We start from the raw sequence: 23,491 nt of genomic DNA on the forward strand, positions 1-23,491 counted from the left end.
CAACTCCCAACCCAGTACTCAGCAAAAACTCTCAGCATCTCTGGTGTGGGGGCTGCCTGGTCCCAACTTTAAAGTAGCCCAGAAGGGGCTGACATTGCATGGAAGGTGCCCAAAGCCCCAGAAGATCTATCAGAGACTGGTGATCTATTTTTCCCACCTTCTCTCTTTCTGCAGTGCCCCCTCGATTCGTGGTGCAGCCCAACAACCAAGATGGCATCTATGGCAAAGCCGGTGTGCTCAACTGCTCGGTGGATGGCTACCCCCCGCCCAAGGTCATGTGGAAACATGCCAAGGGTAAGCCCCTGGTCAGCCGTCAACTCCGGGTGGCCAAGGATGAGGAGGGTAGGGTGCTGATAAGACTTGGGTCCGGTTCCTACACACAACCCCTCTCCCTGGGTGGGAACCCTACGTTCTGAGCTTTAAGGAGACCCCAGCCGATACCTGATCTGGAGGTCATCCTCAGCTACCCCAGGGGTCTGTGGACCAGGGACGGCTGTGATGCTGACTCTAAATTTCCTCTTGCCCCCACAGAGTCAGCTCTCCCCTCCCCCCTCCAGATCTAGAACTCACAGTACCCTGCTTTCCCCACCCTCACTCCCTGAGCCTCATCAAACCCTATTTCTCACCAATTATTCTGGGTTCTTGGAGACCAATTTAATCCCAATGATACTTTTGGTATCTAACTAAGCCCCATACCAACCTCTTGTCTAGATCATGCCCAGGGCTGACATTAAGGAAACAGAAGGGGCTGCCCAAACCCCCCCCCCCTTGGAGGCTGGCTGGCCTTCTCTCCAGGCGTGGCTGCCTAAGACCAGGCACTTGCCAGATGATGGCTCGGTCTTCTTCCCTTTGCCTGTTGCCAAGTGGCTCAAACACAACCCTTTCTTCCTCTCTGAGGAATTTACCCCCAAAGAAGCTCAGTGCCAAGGTGGGCATTGAGCTGAGGCCCCGAACTCCGTCTTCTTACTCAGAGCTGGGGGCAGGACCGGCTCTCTATGAGGGTCTTTCCTGTTGCCCAAGAAACAGGAGCTGTGTGGGCTCCCAGCACTTTGGGGATGCTACAACATGGTCCTCCATGGTCAAGAGAAAGGCATCGGGGCCATTCCTTGGGGCATTCCAATCCAGCCAGCTCGCTCCCTGGCCTAGGCAGCAGCACTCCTAACCGCTGCCTCCTTCCAGGAAGCGGGAACCCCCAGCAGTACCACCCGGTGCCCCTCACCGGCCGCATCCAGATCCTGCCCAACAGCTCACTGCTGATCCGCCACGTCCTAGAAGAGGACATCGGCTACTACCTCTGCCAGGCCAGCAACGGCGTGGGCACCGACATCAGCAAGTCCATGTTCCTCACTGTCAAGAGTGAGTCCTGCCCCTGTGCAGCCCTCCCAGCACCCCCTGATCACAGGCTAGGGCCCGTCTCTGCACACACCCTGCCTCCCCTCTTGGCTTCCATCATTCCATCTGTGAAGGGGAGGCAGAAAGGGTTCCTAGTCAGAGGGGTGTGGGACCCTAGGATGGGGGATTCAAAAACACTGTCATCTAAAACAATGGCCTCACCCTGAATGGCCCCAGCGGACCCAGTCATGATAACCTCATGATTTGCCCCTGAGATCATGTGACTTCCCATTTACTTTGATCTGTAGGTTGGCAATTCTATCTGAATAGTCATATCAAACAACTGTTTCTGTTACTTGACTTACACCTGCTTGTGTATAATCTGTTTGTGGCTTAGAAAGAGGATACCACATATACCATGTAGGTAAAAGGCCTATGGCAGAAGATCTGGGTTTCGATTCTGAATCTCCCTGAGGGGCTATGTGACTTTGTGCAAGTCTCTTTACCTCTCTAGGCTCCAGTTTCCTCACCTGTGTTAGAGTTCTTTCCCTGCCCACCCGCCCCACAACATTGGTGTGAATAACACAGGAAATTATCGTAGAAAAAGAAAGATGCATCAGAGAAGCTGAAAGAGCAATAAAACGCATGGTGACTTGGTGCTATATCAATGGCTTCTAAATCTCCAGGCATAGAGTCTGCCTTGATGGCCTTGGAAGCCCAGAATAACCCTCAATTCTGTTAAGTCACACACAGACATTCCTTCTGGGTGAGTCTACCCCTTTACACTCTTAGGAGTCTGTATAATAGGCCCCCAGGAACCATGTCAGAAGGACAGTGTTCATCTGGCCCTATATCAGGAAATGGACCACAGGTCATGGAGGACAGTGATAAGAGCCTGAGTTTTAGCATCAGACTAACCCCAGTGTAAATCTGGGATCCATGTCGTAATTACAGTGGCCTTGATGAGTTTATCTGGCCTTACTGTAGTTCATTTTCCTGATAGACAAAAGGAGAGTCATTAAGGCTGCCTTACCTGTAATGTTTTGTGTCAAGAGTAAGTCAGGTGATATGTGTAAAGCAGCCAATGTGTGAACTGTCACTCAGTAGGTCAGCAAAGATTTAGTCACCATGGCAGTCCCTCCAGGTTATGGGTAGGAAAGGCTGCTGAGAGCAGTGCCCAGGGTTGGTCTGCCCAGCGTCTCCCTGGAGTTCTTTCTTTTAAGAATCATAGTTTCTTTATTGCTTGCCAAAGCCCATGTTCAGCTCAGCACCAGACAGGGAAGCCCCGGCGATCGATGCTCAGGGAGCTCAGAACCGGAATCCCCGCCCTGGGGAGCCGCTTCCCTCATACTATCAAAAAGCACTTTGTCCTTAATAAAACCAGGCAATCAATCTACATCCCTCAGCCAGGGAGAACTTCGCTAATTCTGCCTGTGTGAGGCAAAAGGAATAGTAGACACTTCTGGAAACATCCTTGCTATTTGATCCTTATCTCCCCACTGTCAGCAGGAAAGATGAGCCTAAACCCTCAGATGTTTTTGGGGAAGGGAGGGTCTTTGTTGTTTTTCTCTAAGTTAGGGGATTCCACTGAGCAAGCATGGCCTTGCTTTGTGGTGCATGGTTTCTCTGTGAAGATGAGGGGATTTGGGTGTCAGGCAGTGCAGTGGTCAGGAGGTGGTCTGTGGGAGGAGACCCAGTTCACATCCGGCTGCCCCTGATGTCATGGGAGCCCTACCTGAGCTTCCATTTTTCTGTTCTGTCCTCACTTCCCAACCTAGGCAGAAGCTACGAAACACTCTGAGGTATTTACAAAAGAACATTTTGTAAATCCAGGACAGCCTTGTGCGCATGCATGTGCGCGCATGCGTGTACACACACACACACACACACACACACACACACTTTTACCTCTGCCTCCCCTCTTCCCAAGGGAATTTCATACCACTCTAATCACTTCCTGGTAGAACCTGAACCTGGTTCCTTTTTTTCCTGCCTCTTGTTCTAATTTCAGCTGCCTTGTCGTTTTCCTTTGCTTCCTTCCACAGTAAGGCACACGCACACTCCTTGTCTACATCTGCTCCATCTCACAAACACCTCCAGGTCGTATTCTCCCACTCACCGCACCTCCATCACACACTGTCTACACAGTGTCTCTCAGCACTTCCACACACAGCCTCTCCGCAATGCCAGCTCCTTGCTCGCTGCCCCCTCCCTCACAGAACCCTCTGTGCTCTCTCACACAGCCGCAGCACTCTCGCGGGCTCCGAACCTCACACATATGTGCTCCCTCAGACGGCCTTTTCTTCACACCCTTTCTCTGTCACAAACTCCCCCTTCCATTCAGCCCCATTCTCCCCAGTGACCTGCCCAGCCATGCTAGAGGCTCCTGTGCCACCCTGAATGCCAACAGGAGCAGAGTAGGTAGGGCCAGGGGCATGTGAGAACCGAGGGCAGTCAATGTGGACAGTTGAGCATGGCCAGGGCTTCTTGTCTGGGTTTGGAGGGTCTGCCTGCCCTTCCATAGCAGCCCGAACAATGCTACACAGCGTCTGGCTACTGGAAGATGCTCCCGTGACAATGTGATAATGTTGAAAGGATGGGGTGTGGGTGCTCTTGGTCTTCCCTGGGAACTTCCATTCTGCCTCCTGCTCCAGGGAGCCCACCCTTAGCTCCGTGCCTTGCACATCCTCTCCTGCCTGCTCTGTCCTCTTCCTCCTTCATTCTCCCTCAACCTTCTCCCATCTCCCCAACTCTGACTTCCGTTGAAAGGGCACAGGTAGGTGGGGAAGGACCGTCAGGACCTGGGCATGTGAGTCACCAATGGGACTGCCAGGGGAAAGCCATTTCCTGTCATTCCTTAGTCCACCTCCAACACCCCACGCCAACACTCCCCTCGCCTACTTGCAGAGCTGGCCACAGAAAGACCTACTATTTGCAAAGCCAATGTCCAGGCTTGCCCCAGTGCCTCTAACACACTCAGGAAAACGGTGACCCAACACAGCTCCACCTTCTCAAACCTCACACTTCTGTGAACTCTCAGAAAGCCAACTGACCTTAATCCCCACTTTGGCCAAGCAGAAGTAAGAAAGTAAATACTATATCAAAGAGACATCATAAAAAGCATCCAAGTGTCAAATTGGATGTTTGTGGTTGGCCTCTGTTGGGGAGTGTCCACACATTAACCCCCACAGTTTCCAATGCTATCTCAACAGATTCTCACTGCCCACTCGCTAAACAGGTCAATAAAACCCCAAGGCTAAGAGCACAGACTTTAAAGCCAGGCGGATCTGGGTTCAAATTTCAGCTCTTCTACTTCATAGCTAAGGGATCTTAGACAATGATCTCTGTAAGGCCTGATTTTCTCCTTCATAGGTTTGCAATTGTAATGCTTTTTACTCATTGGTAAGGCTTAAGTGAGACATGCACTTAACAGCAATCAACACAGTACTTGGCACAAAATATGCATTCGATAATCAGCATCACTGGTTTTGGGTGCTGCACAACTAGTGATGAGTGAAACGGAATTGCTCCTCTCAAGGAATTTAGAATCTTGAAAGGGAGATAGACATACACGCAAAACAACTATAATATACACCATGATAAGTGCCTTAAAAAGCTATACACAGGTGATATAGGGAATCAGGGACGGAGTAATCAATTTTAACTTTGGGGGCCACTAAGGGAGTGTCAAGAAAAGCTCCACAAATGCAGTAGTCACTAAGTAGGACTTGAAGGATGAGAAGAATGCTGACAAGAACCAGCAGGGACAAAGGCCATTCCATTCCAGGAAGAGGAAGAAGCAGGACATGGGCACAGGTTTAGGAAAGTCCATGACGATCACGTGGTTCGGTGGTGACTGGAGGAGAGTGAAGGGAAGACGGACAGGGAGAATGAATGTGAGGTGCTGATGGGCTTTGGAAGCTGAACGTTGTCTTTCTGCGGAGCGTTGACTCTTCATATCAGGCACCAAACCAGGAGCCTTGGGGTCTGGTGGGAGTTGGGATTCCAGAGCTGGTTCTTAGAGAATTGTCACGTACGGCCTGTCCTTGGGGCCCCAGATTGCTAAGGGGATGTTAGAGGCGCCAAGTGGTTTTCTAAGTCCCTGGACATACTTGCTGGCAACCAACCAGGCACCACTAGCCCCCACTCCTCCCTGCCCCCCAGCGTGGGGGTATTCAGTGCCTGAGCATTTAGCCCAACCTTGCCCCCATCACAAGTACAGTCCTTGAGAGTTTATAAAGCTCTTCCCATACCTTGCCTGTGAGGTTGGCAGGCAACAGCTCCTTCATAGAAAAAGGTAAGGTCCTGGGTCAAGGTCATTGGGTGATATAGTCCCAGCTAATATCAGGACTTGCCTCTCTGGACTTAAAGTTTGGTAGTAAGAGCACAGGCCAAGAGACAGAAGACTGGATGCTGGTCCCAGCTCAGTAACTCACTGTCTATCCCTCCCCTTCTCTGGGCCTCATTTTCCTCATCTGTACAGTAAGAGGCCTGGACTAGAATCGAGTCACTAGCTAATCTCAAGGTCTCTTCCAGTTTAAATAACCTATGATTCTATCAGTGTGTGTGTGTGTGTGTGTGTGTGTGTGTGTGTGTGTGTGTGTGTGTGGTCCTTTCAGGCCACCAGACCACTTCCCAGAACTTGGTTGAAAGTAAATGTAATTAACAGAAGAAAATGCCACGTCCACAAGGTTACCTTTTATCTACCTTTTAAAATGTTTTTTAAAAAGAGCAAAAGAGTTAATGACCAGAAGGAGGAGGAGGCAATATTTCCTCCAAATGACACACAATTGGTGCTGAGGGCAGAGTAAAACATCTTCAAAGAGAATGCTTCACCAAGAGGCAGGCACAAAGTCCGGCTGCTTAGTCTGGGGTGCAAAGGGCTGGTTGTGTTTCGTTGCCGCCCCTGCATGGCAGTGCCTCCTGGGACAGATGGTCCCCTTGTGCAGCAGGTTACCTGATTAGACAGGCCCTGTTCCATCCCCCAGTCTCCCCTCTACTTTGTGAAGGCTCCTGCGATTGGGCCAAGGCAAAGCCCACGGCCAGTTGAAGCCAGAAGGGCTCTTTGTTTGGTCTGAGTTGCGATTTGTTTGTTTAACAAAATGCCAGACCAATTAAAGCGAGATCCAAGAGCCCTCTGCAAGCACACACCCAGCTGCAGAGTCACAGCAAGGTAGGAGGGAGAACAGAGCCGAGAGGGGACTGGGTAGACCAGGGCACCTGCCAGCATCTGTCCATCTTGTAGAGGTCAGGATGCAAAACTTCGGAAAGACAACTATGTACCCAGTGACCTGAGACAATCCAGATTTCAAGTTTGCCCAAAGGAAACTCCTCCTTGTCAGGCAGAACCAGCATCTCCCTTAGACCCTGTGACTGGGGCTCCTACTCTAGAGGGCCTCGTCTGCTCTCCTCGGGCCCTGCCTTCCCCACAGGACAAGGAGTCTATGGCCAAAGGAAATGGCCACCCAGAGCCCACAACTCCCTTTGTAGACTATGCTCCGGCTACCCTAGAAATTCCCTGCACAAAAAAAATGCCCTGAATCAACTTCTCGGACCTTCCAAGGCCTCTTCCCCAGTCTGTCTTCCCAAGGATGGGCCTTGCCATCAGCACTCCACCTATATCGGAGGGTTGGCTGTTTGCAGGGCATGCAGATGGAGCCTGGGCATGTCGATCAGGATGTCCACACACATATTCATAAGGAACACATATTCGCAGCACACAGATGAAACGGAGGTACAGAGAGGCCCGGCAACTGGCCTGAGGTTTTCTGTGTTCCCTGGTGGTGGGTCCTGTCTTTTCAGCACACTGAAATCCCTTGCAGGCTGGGCTGGTCTTCCCGTTCCTCTCTGGTAATTCCCACCTCTGGTACTCTGCTCAGCACAGGCCCCTGACTACTTTGGCCTACCTTGCTGGGGACTGATGGGCTGACTGACCCCCAGTCCACAGGTTTGGTCCAATCACATGTGATGTCACAAGTCACCCACTTGGCACACCTCTCTGCCCTTATAAGTCCCCCTGATTGGATGAGGGGTAGGTGGGACAGACCCTCTGCCGAATCTACAAACAGAAGGGAGAGGTGACAGGAAAGCAGGGTGGGGGCAGCAGAGCAAGGCTGAGACCAGGGCTCTGAGTCTCGCTGGCCTGGGGCTGACAGTGGCCCTGCCCAGCTGTGGAATCTGGGGCAAGTTACTTGCTCTCTCCACTCGGGTGGTGGTCCTCGGTCAGCCTCACCTGCCCAGCCTCAAGGGGCTAAGAGAGGCCCACCCTAGGCTGCACCAAGCTGGGGTCTCCTCTGCAGGCCTGGGGCCTGGCCTCCCAACTTCTGATGAAGGAGGGAGAGGGAGGGGAAGAGGCAAGGAGCCACTGCCATGATTTCCATGGAGGGGATTATCCACCCGGTTCTTTGGCCTTATTGATTTTCAGACTTCATTGAGTAAGGAGAAGCACTTGGTCTCCTGCTTCATCACACAGAAATGAGCAGGGAGGCTAGACACATCCTGTCACCAGGCCAGGCTCCCAGCTGCAGCCCCCACTGAACCCTCACCAAGAGGTCTGCAGCCGTGGGCTAGCCTAGGTTCTCCCCACCCCATGCAAAACCCAGTGAGGCCAACGTGAGTAGATGGCTTAAGGGACAGGAAGGTCCTGACCAGGGAAATGGGCATTCTGATTTCTTGCCCCAGTGTCCCCTATTACATCCTGGGTTAACTGGGGTCAGTCACTCCCTCTCCCTGGGACTCAGTTCACTTCTCTGTTCAGAGAAGTCACAACCCTTCACTCCCTTTCCTTCAGACCCAAAGGCTTTAACAGAGCTCAACAAATAGGTCACGTTCTGCTGTGCCAATGGAGACCTGGCAGAGCGCTTGTTGCCAATTCCAGGACCCACCTTTCAGAAGCTGGAGCCCTTGTTGTTTCACGGTTTTCCAGAAAAAGACAAGTCTAAAATAAAACAAAGCAAAAAACAAAACAAAAAAAATGTGTAGGATATCCTACAGGTCTCAAGAAGCCAACAGTATCAATGCAACCTCCATTCCCAATCTAAAAGTGCCTGTCCCGAGGGTCTCATTTGGACCCTTATCTCCTTCTCAGAGGCCACAGGCAGTGGTGGCATAAAGCACATCCATTGCCACCACTGCACCCTCAGCCCTGCAGTCAGTCCCTATGACCATGAGCATGGAAGAGCTTCCAGATGGATCTGGGCTATAAGGTGTCATTCAAGACTTTCCCTATCTGCTCAGCTCCAGCAGATCTGATGAATAACAACATTAGATGCATCATACATGCCAACCAAGGAAAAGGTGTCGGTAAACATTTTGAGTCACAAGGGGTCAGGGTTATCACTGGTACCTCAGTTCACTAGATAAGAAAATACAGGCAGACAAAGAGCTAAAGCAGTGCCTCCAGACCCTGCCCTAAGTGGGGAGCCAAGAACTGCTCCTCCAATTATGATTGAAGCCCCTCTGAACTGTAGGAGCAGAATAAATTGTTGGATCAGTCAAACAATAAACATGTACTTCCTGGGTAGCCCCGATGTGTCCAGTATGGTCTCAAGGTCTTAGAGAGAGAAGAGCAAGATAAGTCACCATCCCTGCCCTAAGGGACTTACAAACTAGTTACAGGAAGCTGGAACTAACCTTTAGGAAACAAAGGAGATCGCATGCTGAAAGGTCTGGCACTTACAGGTGCAGTGTTGGTTTAGAGAAGGAAAAACCCAGTGTGAATAGACATGGTCAGACAGAGCTTTCTAGAGGAGTGGGACTTGGGTTGAGCTTTTAAAAATAGGTAGTGTTTGGATAGGCAAAGGGAAGAAAGGAGGGCATGCAGGTGGAAGGAACAGCATGAGCAAAGGCACTGGGGTAGGAAGCCTGTGTGGGAGACAGTGAGGAGAACATCTGATGGGAGAGTGGCAGCCGGGGATTAGGGGGTGAGGTTGGATGGAAATAGTGGCACCAAAGTCTGGGTATGATACTAGGATCTTGAGCAAAGAATGGAGAGAAAAGGGGAATCTAAGAGTCATTGTGAAGGAACAAGTATCAGCCCCAATAATGGATTGGACGAAAGGAGGTGGGAGAATCAAGAGCTTGATGCTGAGCGATAAATATGATGATGCCACCGATAGAAATGGATAGATGGGAGTACTGACGTGGCATGTTTGTTTTGGTCATGTAAAGGTGAGGGTGGTGGGGATACTCTAAGGCAGTGGACACTGGCTGGCATTCTGCCAGGATTTCTACCTAGAGCAGTGTGCTGGACCAAATGACCCTATGGCTCTACCTCCTTAAGGTGACTCACTGTGTGAATGCAGGTATCCTGTGCTGGGCCAGAAAGGATGATACTGACAGGACGACTATAGACTTCCCCAAAAGCCCAAGCCCATACTCCATCCCTGCCCAGTCCTCAGGGTGCCCAGTCTGGGATACCAGGCTTCCGTCTGGGCCTCTCAGATCTATGGAGACTTGAGACATGGCAAAAGTGAGATTCTAAAGAAAATGTTCTTGAGCTGACGTTGTTCATGTCCAGGCCTTCCACTGGTCATTCGTTATTCAATAGTTATTGACTACCCACTGAGTGTCTATCCCTGGGTCAGGTGCTGGGGTGGGAGGTGTTGCAGGGAGGGTGTGTGTGGCCCTAGCACACTCCTATACCTGCTTGCCTATTGCCAGCCTGTCCATGGGGCTGGGGGAGGAGGGGGGCGGGTAAGCTCCCCGCCAGAGCAGGGAGAGAGAAGCCCATGCAACCTCCCACCTTAGGAAGCCCCCTCCATGGAGGAGGGCAGAGTGGCCTGTGCTCCTAGGCACCCTGCACAGAGAACCTCTGTCACACAGTGGAACCTTGTATTCGTTTCCTAGCACCACTGTAACAAAGAACCACAAACTGGGTGGCTTAAAAGAACAGAAATTCATTCCCTCACAGTTCTGGAAGGCTAGAAATCCAAAATCCAGGTGTCAGCAGGGCTGTGCTCTCTCTGCTGGCTCCAGGGAAGCATGCTTCCTTGCCCCTTCTGGGGGCTGTCAGCAATCCTTGGTGTTCCTTGCACTGCAGACATAGCACTCCAGTCTCTACCTCCATCTCACACAGCGTTCTCCCTGTGAGTCTTCACATTTGGGTGCGTCTCTTCTTCTCTTTTTATAAGGACACCAACCATATCGGATTAAAGGCCCATCCTACTCCAATAACACATCTTAGTCTGATCTGCAAAGACCCTATTTCCAAATAAGGCCACATTCACAGGTTCCAGGGCTTAGGACTTGACATATGTCCTGGGGAGATACAGTTCAACCCACAATAACCCCCATGCCCAGTGATTTATTATCTATAAATCCATGCTTCCAGAACTCTGGAAGTTGAAATGCTCTCCTTTCTGACATTCTACAACTGCCCTTGTCTTAATCCAACCAGTCTCCTAACCAAAAACTCCCTCTTGGTCAAGAGTCCACAAGCCCAACCTCTCCTATGCACTGAACTCCAGGGCAGGAGTCAGCAAACTGAGCCTAGGGTCAAACCTGGCCAGCAGCCAGTTTGGCTGGAACCCAGCCATGCCCGGTCTTCATATTCTATTGTCCATGGCTGCTTTCAAGCTACAGACAGAGCCTGAGTTGTTGCAACAGAGGCCTATGAGTTGCAAAGCCTAAAATATTTACTATCCAGCCCTTTGCAGAAAAAGTTCACCAACCCCAGCTCTAGGGCATTCATAGAAATGATCCAGACATACCTTCCAAGTAAGTAATTAAAGAAAGATGGCACTGTCTCCTTTTGTTTCTGAAAGGATTCCAATGTTCAGGGTCATGTCAGAGTTGAGTGTTCTCTCATCTCTAAAATAGGAATAAATATACTATCCACCTCCTAGGATGGGAGGGGTGAGTTTAATGAGGTAGTTCATGTAAAGTACTAACGGGGATGCATGGCACATTATAAGCATTCAATAAATGTTAGCTATTTCAATTATTACTGTCATTTTCCCAACATTTTGAGGAGATTAGAAGACCAAAGGCAGGGGGAGAGCCAGGTCCCCACCCTCACTTGAAAATACTCCCCACCTCTTGCTCTTCTACTCCTTGGTAAGCAGCTAAGTGAGGAACTGACTGATCCCACTGTACAGCTGGAGAAAGCAAGGCCTGGTGAATTTGAGGGTCTCAACAGGCGGCAGTCCACATCTCAAAGATCCCACTGTACTCCAAACCCCTCACACACACACTTCTTGCCATTTCTGTCCCCCATGTATACAGGCAGTGGACAGCTAGGGTTCCATAAACCCCCAGCTCCCCAGGCACCTCCCCACCAACTCTCAGAGCCGAGGCTGATTGCTTCCATGCAATTTGAATTAATCTCATGCTTCAGGTGGAGCCTGGCTAATCAGGGGAGACAAGAAGCCGAAGTGGGCGCAATCAAATTAACAACACCAATGGCCGTGGCTCTTTAAGAAGAGAAAACAAAGCAGGCACTAGAAGGCACCCCCACCAGCAGCCCTTCCCCAGGGAAAGCCTGGAGCTGCTGCCAGGACTGAGCCAAAGAGCTTGTCCCAACCGCCCCACCCCAGGCCGACCACCCCACATGCCAACAATGCCCCTTTGTGGCGGCTTATCTCACACTGCCAAACAGAGCTACAGCTCTTGTCAGGATTTGGGGTAACAAGGAGCATAGACACAAGCCTTTGAGGGGACGGAGGGAGTGTGTTGGTTGAGGGTAAGGAGGGGGCCCTCACCTAGAATGAGCAAGTGTAATCCTTTCAGAAACAAAAGCAGATAGGGCCTCTGAGCTGGGAGGCTCCCTTCTTTCCTGACAAGGTGAGTTTGCAGAGCTCTCAAGAGCTTTCAGGGCAGCTGCCATCCCCTAAAAAAGCCTCTCCCAGAAGGTAAGGAGGAGGACATCCAAAAAAGCATGTTAGCCTACCTAGAGAGAGCATCCTTTTTAGTAAAAAAGCCCTATGAGACTTCTAAAGAGATTTCAGTTAGACTTTCAGAAGGACTTCCTAGAAAAGTAACATCCCTTCCTTGGGGATGGTGAAGAACATCAGAACTTTGCTGCCCTTCTTCCAGTCTTATTGGCTTTGAGGTCAGTCCTGCCTGAGGCAGAGGAAGGACTAGAGAGCATCTACAAGAATGGTAGGTGGCGGCCAGCTGAGTGGCTCATTGGTTAAGAGCTGGCTTGGGACGCCAGAGGGCCCCGGTTCGGATCCCACATATGAGGGCCAGTGACACTGCCCATCACAGCTAAGATGCTGAACAACAGCTCAACCTGGAGCTGGGCTGCTGTGAGTTGCCCCTACTGCAGTGGGGTGCCATGGGCTACCGTGTGTAGCCAGCAGCCAGCGTGAGCGGCCATCCAGAAGCCGGCGACTGATCTGCCTCAGCCGGGAAGAGCGCAATGATGGTGCCAACTTGGGCCAGTGAGGCAACGTCCTCCACAACTAGACTGAAGAACAAAACTACAGCAACTTGTCTGTTCCCCTTCCCCCAATTCTACCCAATAATAAAAAAAAAATCTAACAAAAAAAAAAAGAACCGGAGGTGGAAGAGGAGGGTCATTCAGCCCTGTGTGAGAATCACCTGGGCTGGGGGTCGGTTCTTAAGCAATTCTGATGCCTAGGCCCAGCCTGGGCCAATTAAATCAGAGCCTCTGGGGGTGGGGTCTGTGCAATAAGATTGTTAAAAAGCTTCCCAGTTCATTCTTATCTATAGCCAAGCCCAAGAACCTCCTCAGTCCCCTCCCTCAGGCCATCCACCTAAAATAGCAGAATAGCCTAATCTCTTGGTCTCCTGGTTTCCAGGCCAATCTTCTTCCCCAAAATTTGGCTGCATTTCTCTTTAGAGAAGCTGAGCTCTTTTTTTTTTAAAGATTTTATTGGGGAATTGTGGGAGGGGAACAGCATTGGGGAATCAGGGAAGGGGAACAGACAAGTTGCTGTCCTTTTGTTGTTCAGTCTAGTTGTGAAGGACATCACTTCACTGGCCAGTGTTGATATCATCATTGCGCTCTTCCCGGGTGAGGCAGATCGGTCGCTTGTCACTGGACAGCCACTCACGGTGGCTCTTTGGCAGCTCAAGCCGGCTGCCGGCCGCTCGTGGTAGCTTATGGGAGCCCAGGGCAGTTCTACTGCAGCCTACACCGTCGCCAGCAACTCATGGCAGCCCAGCTCCAGGTCAAGCTGTTGCTCACTATCTTAGCTGTAGAGGGCGCAGCATCACTGGCCCTCATGTGGGATCTGAACCGGGGCCCTGCTGCTCAGAGCTGGTGTCCCAAGCCAACTCAACCAACGCGCCACTCAGCCGGCCCGAAGCTGAGCTCTTTGAACTCTCATTCCTGGTGTCCTTTTCTAACTAATGTAACATCGTGGGGAACACCGCAGATGCCCTGGGTGAGTCCTGGCTCTGATACTTACTGGCTGTGTGATCTCAGGACATTTACTTCTCTAAGCCTCAGTTTCCCCAATTGTAAAGTGGGAATAAAAATAGGGTTGCTGTGACGATTAAGTGAGTTAATGCATGTAAAAGAATGCAGAACAGTGCCTAGAACGCAGTAAGTTGTCAATAATGTAAACTGCTATGATTATTATATACTCAGGCCCTGTGAATGGAGTAAAGGTGTGCCCCAAGCTCCTTTTCAGATGCAACATTCCACTCCTCTCACATTTTATCATGCCTCTCCCAACAGCCAGTGGCATTCCCATCCTATTTCTTGCACATTCTCCTTCTCACACACACTGTTATTCTCCTTTTGGGTATTCATAACTGATCTTCTGTCCCTGGTAACTTGGGGACTTGTCAGAAACACCTGCTGAGCTCCAATCACCAGGCAGAAGAGAGGGAGGGAGACAGAAACAGAGAAAGCGTGACTCGCCGTCCCCCTACCTCCGGCCCCCAGCCCCTGCCTGGCCTGGACCACCCCCTCTCCCCAACCCTACTCCAGTTTTCAGCCTCCTCCTGCAGTCCCCTCAAGATTCATCCACACTATGCCATTCCCATGCAGCTTCCTGCTCCTGGGACAAAGCCCAAGATGGAAGAAAAACCAACCAGACAGAAGGAGGTTAGACTCAAACCAGAGGAAAGGGCGCCAGTGAACTGTCAGGAGACTTGGAGCTTTGTGTCCTTCCTGGCAGTCACCAGCTGTGCAACTTGAGACAAACCACTTAGCCTCTCTGAGCCTTCACTTGCTCATTGGCATAGTTGAGGCTAATAGGCCCCTTACCACCTCCTTAACAAGAAAGTGTTCCTCCCAGAGGATGTGCTGGTACTATGGAAACTACAACGAGCATCTCAGCCCTGCTTATGAGGTGGGACCCCAGAGTAGGGGCTAAGCTGGAGGAGCAAGGGAGGGGCCCAGTAGGTGCAGAGTCAAGGGGCCCTAGGACGCCATCTCCAAGACGGAAGGGTTGGTGGGAAAGTCTGTGGATGCTGGGGGTGAGCAAGGAAGCAGAGCTGTCTCATGGTGTTTTAAAAATCTATCAGCCTCTCACATCAAATTAAAATGTAAATAGCAGCTGGTCCGGGCAGGACCTCGGGGGTGACAGGGGCTGGCCTGCGAGTAATTTCACAGACGGGAACCGGTTACATCAGATTCTGACAACTGTCTTGTTTCTGAAATTGATTTCCTCTCCCCTCAGCTGGCTGCCCCGGGAGGGCCCTGCTGCAGCCAGCGCCTTGCTCCTCTCCCTAGCCCTTGCCAGGAGTCCCCATCTGAGCTAGGAGGAGGAAATCTGGGATTCCTGCAGGGCTGTTAAGATAAGGCCTGAGAGCCGAAGACCCAGCAGGGCTCCTCCCTGCCCTGGAGTGAGTCTAGCTATGGATCAGAGCAGACTGACCCGGGGCACTGGGTGTGGGGATGGGGGGCAGAAGTGATGCCCAGCACGTGGGAGCCTTCCTTCTTTTCACAAATAAATGCTAAGTCGTGGGTAGAGATGCCTCTACCCTGGAGAGTCTCACAGTCAGAGACAAGGCGACAAGGACACTGCATTATGATATACGCTGTGCCACTGATGCTCAATGCCCAGAGTAGGGGTGTCTGCACGGACATGGGGTGTCAGGGAAGGGCCGTGGAAGTCATCAGGAAGCCTCTTTTTTCTCTACCCGAGTTGGCTTTCACTTGGCCATGCACAGTGCTGGGCGCCATACCAGGCACTGGGGCTATAAAGATTTGAACAAGACTGGTCCAGCTCACACTAGGACCTCTCCCCCCCTCCCCACTGAAGGGGCCATATTAGAAGGAGCTATGTTTTAAGGGGCAGCTTGCCCACCTGGGTTGCCCTGATGCCCGTAGGCCCAGCCCCTCCCTGTTCCCAAGTCCCCAGAGAATCTCCCCTGAACCCCACTTCGTACAAAGAAATTAGGTTTCCCTGGCTGTTAATTGAATTACACTGCAGGAAAACAGAGAAGATGTATCTCATTAAAGCCTCCTGTGTCCTATTGGAGCAATGTGTTGCCTTTGTGATGTTATTCGCATTTGTCATGCAGGATTCAGCTCTGTGCTTACAATCCCCTCCCCCTTTCTGCTCTCCTGACTATACCCCTAAAGCTGTAGTCCCTGCCACCTGCCCTGGGAGTGGCCTGATGAAGCTGCCCACCACAGAGAAACCACAGCTTTTTGGTGACAGCCAAATTCGATTTCCCAAAGCCAGATACTGTGTGCAGGCAGAGCAGGCAGACAGATGGCGAGAGGTGGCCAGCCTTACAACCACAGTGGCATGGGCTTAAAGAGGGAAGAATTGCTTTCTGAAAGCCTCGGTTTCCTCATTTGAAAAAATGGGGATAATAAGACTTACTTCTCATGGCTGTTGTTGGGGGATCACTGAGCAATGGCCAAGAGGCAAAAGCATCCAGCTTGTTACCTGGTCCATTACATCATCACAGGAGCTTAGTCAAGAAATACATCAGGACCCAGGCTTGGGAGTAGGGGAATCATAACAGTACCTACCTCACGTGAGTTAATTCATGTAGAATAGTAGAATACTTTCAGCACATGGTACATGAGAAGTTCCCAGTAAAAAATCCTAAAACAGTGTGTGTGTGTGTGTGTGTGTGTGTGTGTGTGTGCGTGCACGCATACGCACTCCTGCAGATGACTACACATGTCTCTAGGGAACTCCTGGGGTCTGCCTTCAACCCAGAAAGTGCTCTGGGAGCACAGCCGGGTCTAGTGCAGTGAGGGCTCGATCATGTTTATTACTGTGATTCAGTGGAGCAGAGAGACCTTGTGGTCCAGAACAAGGGGTAAGTGGAGGGAAGGAGAGAGCAGGTGGGGCGGGGCAGCCTCTATTAGGGGGCTGCCTCATTAAGCCCATCTGTATGGCCGCCAGGAGGGCTGAGGCTCCCAGTCTGTGGGCCCTGGAGGGCACCATGGCCTTTGGAGGCTGGGGCAGGACCTGGGGGAAGTAGCAGAGTTTTCTGTCCTGGTGCTGTCAGGAGGACTAGGGCAGGGAGAGGAAAGAAAGCAGGTTCTCTGCTTATTGCCCAGGTCAGGGGGCTAAAGATGCCTATATGCAAGGAAAAATGTATCCTCCATCATAGAATCACCTCCCAAAACACTGAGCTGGATTCCCAACGTGGTAGATATCCATGTCTTTATGTCACAGGTGCTGAGTCGGAGGCTCAGGGAAGTTAAATATACTGTGTTGAAGGCACGTAGCTGGTAGAGACTTGGGTAGAACCCAGGCCTGCCTGGCTCCCAGGACCTTGAAGCTGGTGGGAGGACCAACAAAAGCAGTTCTTCTCTTCTTCATAGGGGGGGCTCCCCTGAACCTGTCCTGAGCTGTGAGGCTGTGAGGAATGCATCGGGCTGTGCTGCCCAGTGCCCAGTGCCGTAACAAGCAGCCCTGGCAAGAGAGTACAGGGAACCCACCCCGGGCACCAGGTTGTCACTCAGGGCTGAGGGACCAAGTGGGCTCTGAGGCCTGTCCAGGATCTCTGGAGGCCCTGTTGTCTCTGGTTGCCCCCATGCGAGGTCTTTGAACAAACCTGATTGGGAAGACAAACTCCCTGAGGTAGAACTGACATATATTGGTGTACAGGTTGTACACTGTTCCAAGATATATAGCCTAAGGGGCAAGTGGAATCTGAAACCCAGTCCCTGCTCCACTGGCCAAGCCATGGCTTCTAGTATCAGGTTTTATCCAGCCAGAGGGATGCCTGTATGTTCACACACTGGCCCTGGACAGGCTAATGCTGCAAGTTCCCTCACACTAATGCAGAGCCTTAAAGTCCTCCTACCAAGAAAAGACTTCCTTTCCCTTCCCTTCCTCTGACTCTGACCTATGCTGAGGCTTGACCCGGCTTCCACCCCTTTTCACGAGCACGTGTGCACGCACGCGCGCGCGCGCGCACACACACACACACACACACACACACACACACACACACACACACACACACACCCCTCTGCATGAACATTCCCACAGGACCAGGACCTCTCTTCCCCAGGAAGGCCTAAGGGGTCCCCAGCCCCAGTGTCTGACCATTCACTGTGCGGAAAGCAGAAACATCACACGTGCGGCTCCTCCCACACCCCACATTTCAATCCTCTAGGAAAAATGGAGGCATCTGCAATGCAAGGCCTGACTTGTTGATGTGAAATCTTACTCTATATTCCACCCAGGTTTATACGAGTGAATTATGCAAATCTTTGATGGAAAAATATTCCTCCACACATCCTTGAGAGTGTAAAAGCTTAGTCAATAATTCATACTCGGATGTCTCTGACTGCAGGCTTTTTCTTCATTATAACTTGCACCTCCTTATTTGTCTTTCACGTTTTATTGTATATCCTGGTGTAATGCTGTGCATTATAAAATTTATCTGCTTCATTATTTGATGAGCTGGGGCTGGGGATTGCGCCGGGATGCTGGGACGGGCTGGAGGCCAGGACTGCCCTCAGTACCAAATCCCACATGACAGAAGGCAGAGGAGGTGGCTGGCTATATGATGTGACTTCAGGAACACCAAAAGCCGCCCTTCACCCCTCCACTCACACACCTGTTCCAAATGTCTCCTCACCACTGACTGACATCTCAGGTCACACCATTACAGCTCCATGGTGTCCTTCCCTTCTCCAAAGGCTTGTTTGTCCTTAGAAGTCAAATGACCCTGGAGAGTTTGCTGGGAAGAATGTTTTCGGAGTAGGTCTTTAAAACTGGAGGAGAAAGACGTCCTGAGGATGCTGGGAGGAAAAGGAAGGGCCAGCCACTGAAGTGGAACAGAGACACAGTGCCCCAGAGGGAGATGGTTGCGAGGGGAGAGAAGGCAGAGCACCCTCTTGCACACTTGCTCAAGCAGGCTGGCGATGGGGATGTGGTGAGCCGGGCCTGCAGAATTCAGTGTGAGGGGGAGCCCGCCCCGCAATGGGGGTGGGGTAGAAAGTGTCTGATTCTTGCCCTCAACCGCAGCCCCTCCCAGTTTGTGTCCTCCAGCATAGCTAATGAGCACTCCTCCCAGGTCAAGAGCAACTGGGGACCTATACTCTGAGAGGCAAGATTTCCCAGGAAGGTGGTGAGAAAAGGCAAGGACAAGGACAGTCCTCCAGATGCAACGGACCGAGTCCCTTGCCGGAACCTGCACATTGCTGCCTCTGGGCCTTTGCTCCAGCAGGTTCCACTGCCCAGGGTACCTCTGTTCTTCCCATTTAAGTCCTGCCATGCCAGCTATTGTGCATTTCTCCTAGCATAGCACTTACTATTCTTTACCGAAATTGTTTGTTTTGTCATCTGTTCTCACCACTACAGTGAAACTCCCTGAGGTCAGGTTTGTCCTGTTCATTGTTAATTCCAGAACCCAGGACAAGTCCTGGCACCTAGTAGGTGCTAAATAAATGCTTGTTGAATAGACAGGTGGTGCCTTTCCAGATACCCCTCAGCCAAAATTAATTTCTCCTAATACCTTGATGAAACACTCATCAGATTTTCCTCATTTTCATGTTGCTCATGCAGGTGTCTATCTTCCCCTCCTCCTTCCCTTCTTCCCCCATGACAAGGACCCATCTCATATCATGTGTGTCCCCAAGCTTGACGCAGTGCCGTGTAATGGCATAGGTGCTCTATTAGTGTTCATTGAATTGGATGGAGGAGAAAGGGGACAGGATTTCACTGGCAGCTGAGACCACCTTTACCTCTGCCCCTACCCTCTTGCTGCAGGCCATGGCACTCAGCCCCAGAGGAGGGTCAGGCTGAGCCACCTCTTGTCAGGGCAGTAAGAGGGGTCTCCTGATGGGCAGCCAGGGCCTTGGTTGTTTCATGATGATTTTCTCAGGTCAGCAGTAGGGGTGGGGTGGGGAGTAGGGGCCTGTTAGTGTGGCTTAAGGGATCCTAATTACAGGGGTGCTACCCAGGGCTTTCTGTTGCATTTGGTTAGGAAGAACAGGGCTTTGTCAGCTGTTTTGGAGGGTAAACCAGCTGACTGCTGTGGTCAGAGCCTGAGCCATGGACACAAAGCAGAGGCCCCAGTGCTTTAGAGCAGGGCTCATAACCTGGGGCCCAGAGACCACCTTCCCAGGGGGTGAATGGATACGATTCCAGGGGTCCATGAATTTGGTGTGTGTGTGGGCGAGAAATCACATCTTTTTTCCACTAATTTCTAACTGAAATTTAGCATTTCCTTACATTTTGAACAACCAACCACAGCAGTCGTGGTACCTGTGACTATCACCAGTAGAAATCCACTTGTTGCAGGCATCTCAAAATATCATTATCATCGCTCTTACAAAATTGTGCTAATATAACCCAGGACTAGATCTTATTTGATAGAGTAATAAAATCATATATCAATGTGTGATATATGATATCAAAAGTTTGCTTTTGAGTGTTTTAAATATTTGTATAACCATATTTCAATATATCTGGTTTCCTCTGTAATTCTATGTATAGTGTGGATGTTAAAACGTTCTGTAAAGGGGTCCCGGGAATGTAAGAATCCCTGGTGAAGAAAGGCTGCCCCAGTCATGGGTGGGGAGAGGGAAAAAAGGGACAGGCAAGTAGGGTTTCCTATAGCTCCTTTAACCTTTATTAGACCTCTGCCTGGGGCTGAGGTGCTCTGTGGGAGGGGCAGGGGAGCGGGGCCTCTGCGAGGGCATATGCCCCTCCCCCACCCCTCTTACTGAGGCCCCCTGTGCCTCCTCCCCTCCCCAGTACCGGCCATGATCACCTCCCACCCCAACACCACCATCGCCATCAAAGGCCACCCGAAGGAGCTCAACTGCACAGCACGGGGTGAGCGACCCATTATTATCCGCTGGGAGAAGGGAGACACGGTCATCGACCCCGACCGCGTGATGCGATACGCCATCGCCACCAAGGACAACGGCGACGAGGTGGTCTCCACACTAAAGGTGAGCGCCCAGGCCCCTGTCTCAGGGGCCCCAACTCTCAGAAAGTGGGAAGTCGTAACTATCTTTATCCAATGGAGGTAAATGAGAATTCTGGGAGCCTCTCCACGCACCTCAAAAAGTACTTCCCCTTTCCCAGCTATTTCCCTTCTCCATCCAGGAACCTCACTGTATCTCCTTTCTGACAACCCCACCACCATGAAATGTGTGGAACCCTCAGCCCTTCCCTCTTCTCCAGAACCCCTGGACTCCATTCTCCCTGCAGGCCCCCTGCTCCCCACCTTCTCTCCTGGACCCCTGAGCCTCTCCCTCCCTCCTGGGCCCCTTCAGCCCCTCCCTGCATGGACCCTTCCACAATTCCAGCCTTAGAGTTTTCTGGGAAGAGAAGTCCTTGACAAAACCCCTTGTGCGTCTCCCTCCCTGAAGATGGCCTTGCTCGTCTCCACTAGAGTGAGCCCCTTTCCGCTGACCAGCTCTAAAAGACTCTCCCCATTTCCTCCCTCTCTCCCCGTTTCCTCCCTTTCTCCCTGTCCTCCTGCCCCTGCCGCCACCTCCCAGCTCAAGCCCGCTGACCGTGGGGACTCTGTGTTCTTCAGCTGCCACGCCATCAACTCATATGGGGAAGACCGGGGCTTGATCCAACTCACTGTGCAAGGTACCCTCACCTGCCCCATGATTCCCTACCCCTTCCCAGGGACCCAGGTGCCTATTGTTAACTCCATCTCAAGATCAGGGACACTGCCCATACCCACACAGTGGTGGAGGATGATAAGAACTGGCCTCTGGGGAGAAGCGTCCTCCCTGCCCTCCAGCCCAGAGTGGGTGATAAGGGCCCTCCAGGCACACTTCAGATAGCAAGGTTTGGAATGGCTACAGCCCCACAGAACACTCTGCGGCTTCCAGAAGTGTGGGGGCCTGGAAGGGAGTCAGCTGGGAAAAGCTGGGAGCTCTACGTGGGGGATAAACAGGCCATCAGCTCTGAGGAGTCCCTCCGAAAAGATCTGCCCTGTCCCAGACGAAGGGAGGGAAACAAAGCAGGAGACAAATGGACCGCCCCGCCCCCCGCCTGAACCCTGCTGCCAGGTCATTTTGCCCAAACCCCAGCATTCCAGGGCCCTGGAGTAGACACCAACCCCCAGGGGTCCAGCAAAACCCTGGTCCTCCCTGGGGGTGGAAGGAGGCCAAGCTGTCTGCTGCCCTCCTCACTCCTGCCCCCTCTCCCTGACACACCCCAGAGCCCCCTGATCCCCCAGAGCTGGAGATCCGGGAGGTAAAGTCCCGGAGCATGAACCTGCGCTGGACCCAGCGATTCGATGGGAACAGCATCATCACAGGCTTCGACATTGAATACAAGAACAAGTCAGGTATGCCGAGCGCTGACCATGGCCCCTGTGCCACCTGTCCTGCCTGGGCCCCTCTGGTAGGATAGCCCCCGGGCCTCAGAGCTGCCATCTGAGGCAGACACACCAGCACCCACCAGTGAATGAGCACCTGTCTGTGGCTTCCAAACAGAGGGACACTGGTCTAGCACGAAACCCCAGGGGCAGATGGAGGGGCCCCCAGTTGATGGGGAGGGTTATCAGCTCCTTCTTTTCAGGACTGTCCCTGGGCCAAGGCCCAGAGGGTGGTCTGATTTAAAGCAATTCAAAGCCCCCGAGCCCAGGGCTGTGGGCTGTGTCTGTGGGGTCAGAAACATCATAGGTTTGACTTGGTCATCTAGACATTCCTAGACTGGCATGATGGGTATGGCTGGGGTCCTTGCCAAGAATGGTTTGTTGGAGGATGGAAGTCCCTGGAAAAGGTTAGATCTAAGTTTCCTCCTCCTAAAAGCCCTCCCAGATCCCTTCCCTAGGACCTAAGCTAGCTCCCGTGAGGCTGCTCGCCACTGTGAAGCCCCGCGGAGCAGAGTGAACGATGGTCCCCTGGGTCTCTGGGAAAACACAGTGGGGGGCATGGTCAGGTAGAGGGGGCCTCAGAGGGGACAAGACGCCTGGAGAGTGAACCAAGCCAAAAAAGAGGTTTGGGTGTTCATGTTTGTACCTGTGTGACTGTCTCTGGACCGTACGTGAGAAATAGGGGTTGGTTTCCCTTGAGAGGGTGCCTGGGTGGCTCTGACGCAGGAGTGAGAGGAGAACATACCTCTCATTCTGGATCCTTTTGTACCTTTTGACTTTTGATACCATAAGTCTGTGTAAGTTTTTCAAAATCACTTTAAAATAAAACACAACAGAGAATCTGGAGAACTCAACCCTCCCCAGCCCCCTGGACCCCACCAACTCCAACTCATCTTTTGGGTCCTAGAGTAGGTCCAAGGTTTTGTTTTCTCCCCTCAAAGCCTTCCAGACTCGTCCTGTCTTCCTTAGCACAGCGCATGGTCATTGGCTGGCTGGCTGTCCTCTCCTCTGTTCAAGTCCTAGTCCCTGCTGTTCCCCAGCACCTGGCGCAGTGCCCGCCACGTAGTGGATGCTCCACAAATGGTTGTTGAGTGAGTGGACAGGAGACAAGGTAGAACAAACCTCTGAACGGCATGTTCACCTCTGGGAAAGAAGCTCTGTCCAGGGCACTGGGTCGGTCATCTTTTTTTTTTTATTGGGTAATTGGGGGGGATGGGAACAGTGCTGGGGAATTGGAGAAGGGGAACAGACAAGTTGCTGTCATTTTGGTCTTCAGTCAGGTTGTGGAGGACGTTGCTTCACTTGCCCAAGTTGGCACCATCATTGCGCTCTTCCCTGGAGAGGAAGATCAGTTGCCGGCTTCTGGACGGCCGCTCACTGCGGCGGCTGGCCGCTCACGCTGGCTGCTGGCTACACACGGTAGCCCATGGCAACCCACTGCCACAGGGACTGCAGCCTAAGCCCT

The 23,491-nt window shown here is 51.9% G+C and overlaps 1 protein-coding gene across 1 annotated transcript in view; it reads left to right on the forward strand.

Moving 5' to 3' along the window:
• Positions 1-23,491, forward strand: part of DSCAML1 (DS cell adhesion molecule like 1) — a 379,445-nt gene that overhangs the window by 296,671 nt on the left and 59,283 nt on the right. Inside the window, 5 exon segments of the mRNA XM_019647399.1 lie at positions 175-294; positions 1,180-1,356; positions 20,436-20,635; positions 21,191-21,287; positions 21,868-21,996. Coding sequence (XP_019502944.1) covers positions 175-294; positions 1,180-1,356; positions 20,436-20,635; positions 21,191-21,287; positions 21,868-21,996 — 723 coding nt within the window.

Source organism: Hipposideros armiger, unplaced genomic scaffold (genome assembly GCF_001890085.2).
Source record: "Hipposideros armiger isolate ML-2016 unplaced genomic scaffold, ASM189008v1 scaffold_111, whole genome shotgun sequence".
In the NCBI taxonomy this organism is placed as follows: Eukaryota; Metazoa; Chordata; class Mammalia; order Chiroptera; family Hipposideridae; genus Hipposideros; species Hipposideros armiger.